Raw genomic sequence first — 9,136 nt, forward strand, 5'->3', positions numbered from 1 at the left:
TAGAACTCTCTCCTTTCCTCACTCCCACCCAAAATTAGCCTATATCCTACTTATCCTTTAGATCTCAGCCTAAATGACCCTATTTAGGAGATTTTGTTGTTGTTGTTGTTGTTCATTGTGGTAACATTGGTTTATAACATTGTATAAACTTCAGGTGTACATCACTATACTTCTGTTTCTGCATGGATTACATCATGTGCTTGTGTTCACCACCCAAATACTAATTACAATCCATCACCACACACATGTGCCTAATTATCCCTTTTGCTCTCCTCCCCCCAACCCCTTCCCCTCTGGTAACCACCAATCCAATCTCTGTCTCTACTGCCACAAGTAAGTGAGGTTCCCTTGCTGTGGGTGTGCTCCCCCATGATGACATTTTATTTTCATTACTTGTTAAGCTGCCTTCCAAGCTAGATGGCAGGACAATTTTTGCCCACCTTGCTCACTTCTGTATCCTCAGGAGGTATTACAGGGATTGATGAGGGCAGCATAAGTATCTGTGGTAAGAGGGAAAGAAAGAACAGAAGTCTATAAGGAGACCACTAAAATTGAGATAATGATACATTCGATCCTGGACAAATAGTCATACCAGCAGAAAAATAATATTTTCAGGAGTAGATTATGTAGGCTTTATAAAATATATTAATCCAATTAATAGGCTAATGGCTTGTCTTACTTTCGTATTTTTTATACACACTGCATTGCAATCTCTGAGTCCTCTCAAAGCTATAATTAGCCTCCAGGAATATGAGGATAATGGCCCTCAGTCTTTGGCTAGAGGGGTGACTAAGAGCACTGATGTGTGATCATGTAACTGGACCCCAAGATCCGAGAGATCTAGTCTGTATACCCACCTTAGGAACTCTGATGTATTAGGAAGGGGTGGGATTGAGTGAGTTTTACAGGGGTCCTTAGGACCTCCAGAAAGGATAATGAAAGGGACTTTAATGTGCAAAGGACCTATAAAATGCACACGGTTATATTTCCAGACACCAAGATAATTAACTCTACTTTTGAAGGAGAGATAAAGACTCCTCTCCCTACACTCCCTATGAGGTGCACTAGGAAAGCAAGGACATTCATCCTGAGATTGGAGAATAAGTCTATAAGCACTGCTCTGAAACCAAGAATCAGGTCAAGAGAAAACGTTTTCTAGAGCGTTCAAAGAGATTCCTCTCCAGCCCAGTTGCACAATGAGAAGAATGTTAACCTCTTTTTCAAAAGGATACTAGATGTTCAACTATGACATACAACTATCTACTGGGGCTTTGGGGAGAAAAAGGGGGAAAAAAAGGAGGAGGATTGGCAATAGATGTTAGCTCAGGGCCGGTCTTCCTCAGCAAAAAGAGGAGGATTGGCATGGATGTTAGCTCAGGGCTGATCTTCCTCAGAAAGAACAAACAAACAAAAAAAAACCCTCATAAGTCGGAGTTTTTTTTTAAAAAAAAAAAGGATCCTAGAAATCTGGAAAAGGATGTCTGAAAGAACTTTTACCTCTTATAGGAGATATCATCTAAGGTCATCAGAAATGTCAACAAACTCAGAATTGTGGTCTCCTTGCTCCTGGGGCAGAATGTGCTCTGGCCCTTGACAGGCATGGATTCAACCAGTTGTCAGTGTCTGAGACAGAAATAGATGGAGCAGGGCTTAGATCTATCAAAGTTCTCCTCCTGGAGACCATGGGAGCACCAGCAGCAGCATTAAACCAATAACCCGTTGAAGGGAGGCCTGCATCCATCAGTGTCCAGGAAGGAATACAGAAACCACCTCACATATCCTAACAGAGAGAATTCAATGTAGAAATTGTTAGATAAGTCTTGGAGGACTGTAAGGCCATGAAGGGAATGCTGGGGTGATACAGAGACAGCAAGTGCAGAAAGCAGCTTTATCTCCTAGGACTGGAAGAACAAAGAGAAGAACTTGAGGCCATTGTAACAGAGAAGCCCAGAAAAGGGGTTCCACTGAGCTGGGTCAGAGACCTCTGATGGGGGTGTGCTTTTGGGGCAGCCCAGGTCTTCCTGTGTGAAGAGACCCCAGAGAGCTCAGGCTCAGGCATTTGAGAAACACACACTGCTAAACGGGTGCTGGTTCCTCAGGACCTTGGAGGAGAACCCCCCCTGGGCTGGGATTCCAACCTGTGAGTAGGCAACACTGATGACCACATGCTGGCATCTCTGAGGGGCTCAAGGAGGCTGCTCCTCCAAGTGTGAAAACTGTATCCAGCTGCTGCCACTGGGCCCAATCACCGCTGCAAAGTTGAAGAACAACACTGGGTAATGCTGACAGAAGCCGGAAGCAAAGTGGGACAGAGCCAATCCTGGCTCCCTGCTCCAGTCCTTCAGTCTCCCTCTAGGGCCACGTCTGGGTAGACACTAACAGAAATCCAACTGCAAAGGTGAAATATGGTTTGCAGAACCTCAGGCCCAGAGTTCCAGAGCTGAGTTTGGAGCTGAGAGACAACAGGTTAATAATGATTCGGTTGCTGCCCCCTCCATCTAGACTAGCTCGGGTAGCTACTCTAGCACAGAGGGTAGCAGAAGAATGTGGTGTGCTTCCTAGCAGGCAGATCCACACAAAAGTTATGCTGGGCAGCTTAATTAGCATCCCAGGGAATCTAAGTGGAGGCTGGATTATAGTTTGGGGTCTGAGTTTTTCCACTGTTCAATACAGGAAACATGAATGACAGTTCGGTCCTAAAAAGTACACTTTTATGGTGCTATGTAATCATATCTGTTGATTATAATTCAGAAAAATGAAGCATTCTGATAGGTCTCATTCTTCCAGTTAGTCTACTATAGTCTGAATACAAGTGTTTAAGGAGGAAAAGACAGCATGTGGGAACATACAAAGGCAGATCAGCTGAGTATCATACTACCAACAGGTTCAGACTCATGTATGGGGAATCCAAGCCTGCCAAGACATGAGGCCTGCTTACGACCAAAAAAAGGACAAAGAAAGACCAAATCACAACTTGGTCCTTGAATGTGACATAGGGCCAGTGTTAAAGAGATGTCCTCAAGAGCCCCCTCCTCATCAATCATAGGCTTTTCTAGAGAATTCCAGGAGCACTCCCTAGCTGTAGGACCTAGCTGTGGTGCCTGACTATTGGATAGAGCTTTCATCCAAGGAGGCTACAGGGCTCACCCCAGTTGGTGATGGAGGTGTAAGAAATCCACACCTAGGAAAGTGGCTCAGGTCTCCCATCTCTGTTAATTAAGTAGCAGACATCATTGCACCAATTCAGTAGCTCTAACAAAAGTTAGTTAGGATCTAAATCATGTGTTCTCTGCTGAGGCCAACGTAACACTTTCAAACCAATTTTAAAAAGATCGCACTTCAGACCCATTGGTCAGGTTGGGCAGGAGCTGCAGTGGTTACTGCTTTGTTAACAAAGTTTGTTACTGCTTATTAACAAAGTCCCTTGTTGTCTCAACCTGTCATGGAGTCCATGACAGGCTATAATATACTTTGGTGGTTAAGAGCTTATGCTCTGGATTCACGGAGCTTCCATTCAAATCCTACCCTACCTCCCACCCATTGTGTGACTTGGACACATTACCCAGCCTCTTGCAGTGTTACTGGAAAACTAGAGACAAATCGTGGCAGTACTTAGTCCCAGACTTGATATATAGAAGCTCTCCTGTTAGCTGAAGCCACTAGTTATAGTAGCAAAAGTGGCACAACAACCACCACAAATCCTTCCAAATGTGAGGCCATCTCTGGTTGGTTGTAGTTCAGTGGTTCTCATCCAGGGATGATTTTGCTCCCCCTGAGCAGATTTGGCTATGTCTGGAGACATTCTTGGCTGTCACCACTCAGGTGGTCCTACTGGCATCTAGTCAGTAGAGGCCAAGGATGCTGCTAAGTATCCTACAATGCACAGGACAGCTCCCACAACAATGTCCCAGCCCAAATGTCAGCAGTGTTGAGGTTGACAAACCCAAGGATTAACTCCTAAACTGAAGAAAAAAGAAAACCAATATAAAACACAGGCATACAACTACCTCATTGTCCAGGACCAAAGGACAGGAATGTGGCTAAGACTTTAGTTCATGAAGCCGTGTCCACAGAAAGGGAACTGGATGCACCACAGGCCCATAACTTACCTGCATCAGCCAGATTCTTTATTGTATGGCTGCTGGTGCTGGCAGACAAATCTGGTTCCCATCATTACCAGGAGGTCTGCTTGGGCCAGAGAGGCCAAAAGGGTAAGGCCTGTGGTTGGAGAATCATTTGAAGAAAAGTTGTGCTTTCCTTGACTGATATACATTATCAAAGGCAAAAAGCAGGTAAATGGGTGAAGAGAAAGTTCTATCAGTTTCTCTCTGTGGCTCTTCAAAGAATTGATAATGTGAAGTCATAGTCAGCCAGTCGTAGAAAATGCTGTCTGCTGGATGCCTATGGGGTTGTTGTCTTCATTAAATCACAAGGACTAATTTTAAGAGATAACATTATGAGGAAGCAAGAGCTGCTTCTCTGTCTCAGCTAACGGAGGCAAATTGGTGCCAGTTCCCACAAAAGGAGCCACAAAACAAACAAAGTCTCAGTTGTCAGGTTAGTTAAAGGAGGGTTCTCTTCCCGTGTGCGGAACCACACCACTCGTCTGTCGGTAGCAATGCTGTGGTGGCGGCTCACACGGAGGAAGTAGAGGAATTTACAACTATACACAACTATGTACTGAGGCTTTGGCGGGGAGGGAAGGAAGAAAAAACAGGAAGATTGACAACAGATGTTAGCCTAGGGTGAATCTTCCCCTGAAAAAAGCAAAACTCTCCATGTTCAGGCAGGCTACAAGCTACCTCTTGGATACCCTAAAAAAAAAAAAAAAAAAAAAAAAAAGGCGGCACCCCAGCAGGGAGGGATGCTCTACCTGGACCAAGAAGGCCATAAAAAGAAGGACCAGCTGCTCATATTGGGCTCAGAGAGACAAGATGTTAGAGCCTGAGATGGGGCTCAACTGAACAGGGAAAAGAAGAAGTGATCTGAGAACTAAAATGGTCCTGTAGGAGTTTGAAGAGCAGGAAACAAGTGTTGGGCCTGAAAGAAGATGGGGTTTTGGGAGCCAAGAGATAATCTAGGATTAGGGAAAGGTTGACAGTCCATCTCTGTCAGAAACTCCCTTATGTGGCCTTTCCTGAGTAGAGACGGTGTCACTCATGAGTCTGAAGCTTCCTGAGATAAACAGGATCCACTTTACATTGGGGATCACCAGAATGCTTTCTCATTCACCCATCCCAATTGCTTCTCCTTGCTAGGTCATTTTAGGGAGTCGAATCCACAACATTCCCTTTCTCTGTGGTCCCACGCCACTTGGCCCCAACTTTCGCTTTCCAGCTAACCACCGCAAACAGCACCCTGAGCCAGGCAGTGGTGAGGGGCTGTGACATCCAGGCTTCCTTGGCTTCTCCTGTCCTCAGTGATCATTCACAGATAGTAATGTCTTAAACTTACATAGCACTTGATATCACTGTCTTCAGTTCTCTCATTCAATCTTGGTAGCATCTCTAGGTTGATTTATTGTCCTCATCATACTTAGAAAGAAACTAGAGCTCAAATGGGTTGAGTGCTCTGAAAGAGTCTGAATTTGAACCCACGTCTTCTCCTCCCACCCCCAGTTCAGGCACTACACGTATCTCTGTGCATCCACAATATCATGACACCACATCCTGCAATGCAGCACCCTTCATGCCTTTTCTCTTTATATTCACCATCATGGGTACTATGTTTTTTAACTGGATTCCCAGTTTTCTAAGAATAGAGATCAAGTCTCATATTTCTGTTTTGTCAAATGTGTAAAGCTCTCTTAAACACTCAATATTCATCTAAGTATTTTTAATTTTTTAAAAAAATCCATTACAGGGCCGGCCCGGTGGCACAAGTGGTTAAGTGTGCGCGCTCAGCTGTGGTGGCTCGAGGTTCGCCAGTTCGGATCCTGAGCGCGCACCAACGCACGGCTCGTCAAGCCATGCTGTGGCGGCGTCCCATATAAAGTGGAGGAGGATGGGCGTGGGCGTGGATGTTAGCCCAGGGCCAGTCTTCCTCAGCAACAAGAGGAGGATTGGCAGATGTTAGCTCAGGGCCGATCCTCCTCACAAAAAAAAAAAAAAAATCCATTACAAAATGTAGATAATATAAAATTTATAAGAAACCAAGAGGAATATAGTAACACAATATATGCTCTTCCTGGCATGTTGAAAATCTGTTAATAATCATATTGATTAATTAGTGGTAGTTTTCAAAGCCATATTCATTGGGAAGTCTCTGAGACCACTGGGGGCTTCAACAAGTTATTTGGGTGTCAAAATTCTGTTAGAAAAGACTAGATCTGGTCCATACCAACCTATGTGCCAACACCACAGTCAGCCTATGGTTCATCAAATTCTTGAATTTCATACCCAAAATCAATGTGCTTCTGATGAATGATAATGAGAATACTGAATGAAGAACCATGGACCATTCATCCGTTCCAAATCAATATCAAACTCTAGTCTCAGCTTCCATCTCAATAGCAAACAATATGTTTATATTCAACCCCAAAGATTCAGTTAAACATTCACAACTTGCTTCTGTCATGTTTAATGGATCATGATAAAGAGAATCAATTTTCCAGTCTAGTTTTCAAACAGCACAGAATCAACTTCAAGACCTGTGTTCATTAGACATGGAGGATTTGTCCACGCAGATGTATTCTGAAACAGAGGGAGGGTAGCATTGCCTTCTCACAATGCTGTGCAAATTTTAGAGCTAAATCAGAGCAGTTATTCTCACTCCAGGTCAATGAGGTAGTCAGATCCTCATGGCCTGAGGACAAAGTAAAGGAGGGGATAGAAATCTCAGGCACTGTCTAGAGGCACAGCCCATGCATCAAGTGTTAAAGCTGAAATTTCTACATTCAAAACAAAGTGGTGATTGCATATGTCCATACCCATCAAATTGTACACATTAACTATGTGCATATTTTTGTATATCAGTTATACCTCAATAAGGCTGTTAAAACAAGTAAAAAAAGTGGTGATCCTAATAATACATTTTCCCTTGAATGTTAGTGAGAAGAAAAGAAAAAACAGAAACAACCGTTTTCATTAGATTCAGAACTATTTTTGAATTTTAAGTGGCTCAAGGGGAAACACTTGAGGTAAGATAGTGGGAGTAGAAGGTTCCTTAGGGGCCAGTGGTCACCTTAAAGCAATTCTTCAGTCTGGCAATCCTCCAAGTTCTGTAAGGTCCACATGTCCTTCCTAACTCTTTTCAGGCCCACACACCAAAATTCTAGGTGTGATTTCAGGATTTACATATTGAACTTTGTAAGTACAAAAGTAAAAGGAAATAGGAAAACATTTTCATACAGCTGTAAGTCTAAAACACAAGAACTTTCCTTCTTCTAGAGAGCTTTGTTTCCTTGCCAACTTAGCACTGACATTACTTTGGAGTCAGACTTTGGGACCCCATGTCACAGAGGCTCACGTCCAACCACAATTCTCACATCAGCCAGCCTTGGAGCACCAGAATTCCAAGCTCATCCATGTAGACATTCTGCTGGGTAGAAGCAACAGGTTTACTTACCATCCAGTCCAAAAATTTGCTTATCAGGCCCTTCACAGAAAGGTCAATTCCTGCTAAAACTGCAGTTTACAAGAAGAGCTTCCAAAGACACAAATCAATTTCTGAAGAATGGGAAAAGCTTCCTGAGGGCTGTTTTGACATCCTTGTTTCTCAAAGTATAGATGAGGGGGTTGAGAGTAGGACTCAACATGCTGTACAGCACACCAGCCAACTTGTTCTTCTCTGCACTATAGCTGGAGACAGGGCTTATGTAGGCATAGAAGACAGCAGTGTAATACATGCATGCCACAATAAGGTGGGAAGAGCAGGTGGAGAAGGCTTTCTTCTTCCCCTCTGCAGTCCGCATCTTTAGGATGCTAGAGATGATAAAGCCATATGACACGATGGTCATCAGAAAGTTTATTATTCCATAAAAGGCATCAGCCAGGACAATCATGATGCTGTTCACATAGGTGGAGCTACAGGATAGAAGTAACAGAGGAGGAACCTCACAGAAGAAATGAGTGATGACATTGGGGCCACAGAAATGCAAGCGCAGCATCAGCCCAGTGTGGATGGCCGTGTTGAAGGTGCAGAGCACCCACACACCTGCAGCCAGCATGCTGCAGAATGTCTTGCTCATTATGGTGCTGTAACGCAGGGGGTGGCAGACAGCTGCATACCTGTCATAGGCCATGACTGTGAGGAGGAGCAGCTCAGAGGATGCAGCCCATGTGAGGAAATAAAGCTGGACCATGCAGCCCCCATAGGAGATGGAGCTCTCCTCCGATACCAGACCCTCCAGTGCTTTGGGCATGATGGAGGAGGCGCAAATGATGTCCATAGTAGCCAAGTTGAAGAGAAAAAAGTACATGGGGGTGTGCAGCCCTGGATTGAAGGTGATGGCCAAAATGATGAGGATATTACCTATGAGGGCCACAGGGTAGAGGGGGAGGAAACAGCTGAACAAGATCATGTGGTATTCTGGGTGCTCTGAAAAGCCCTGCAGGATAAATTCTGTTACCAGAGTCTGGTTACTCATGGCCCTCGGGCTGAGAGGGGTTTCTAGGACTATCAGGTGAATCTCCACCCACAGCTTCATGTGATTTCAGGGCTAGAGAGAGAAACGAGAGGTGTCTTAAGGAAAGCTGCTACCATGTTTCATTCATTCCTGACATCATGGCACCAGCAATATTATATAGATGCACTAGGACTTATAATCAAGATAAACACACAAATATGACAATAAGAAAAGGGAATGAATGTTCAGTTCATAAAAAGAAGGTACAAATGGCCAGTTAAACTCATGAAGCATCCTCAACCTCTGTCAAAGAAGTGCAAGTTAAATCAATGATCCACTCTATCAGCCAAAGTTAGAATTTGGCAAAGTTAGAAAAGCATGGTATTGACTACTATTAGCATGGGTACCAAGGTGCAGGCCTTTTAAAATTCATATTCCATTTGAGCCAGAACTTTCACTTCTAGGAATTTATCCTAAGGAAATAATGAAGAGCATCTTCAAGGTGTCATCACAGCATTATTTATCATAGTGAAAATTTATAGGCAACCTATACCCTTAAAGGTGAGAATA

General features: G+C 43.9%; 1 protein-coding gene across 1 annotated transcript; it reads right to left on the reverse strand.

The window, feature by feature from the left end:
* Window positions 1-7,660: 7,660 nt before the first annotated feature.
* On the reverse strand, window positions 7,661-8,647 carry LOC131406775 (olfactory receptor 13A1-like). Its single transcript, XM_058542655.1, has one exon. It carries the CDS (start codon window positions 8,645-8,647, stop codon window positions 7,661-7,663), a length of 987 nt encoding a protein of 328 aa, XP_058398638.1.
* Between the last annotated feature and the right edge of the window lie 489 nt (window positions 8,648-9,136).

Source organism: Diceros bicornis, chromosome 6 (assembly GCF_020826845.1).
Source record: "Diceros bicornis minor isolate mBicDic1 chromosome 6, mDicBic1.mat.cur, whole genome shotgun sequence".
NCBI classification, from domain to species: domain Eukaryota; kingdom Metazoa; phylum Chordata; class Mammalia; order Perissodactyla; family Rhinocerotidae; genus Diceros; species Diceros bicornis.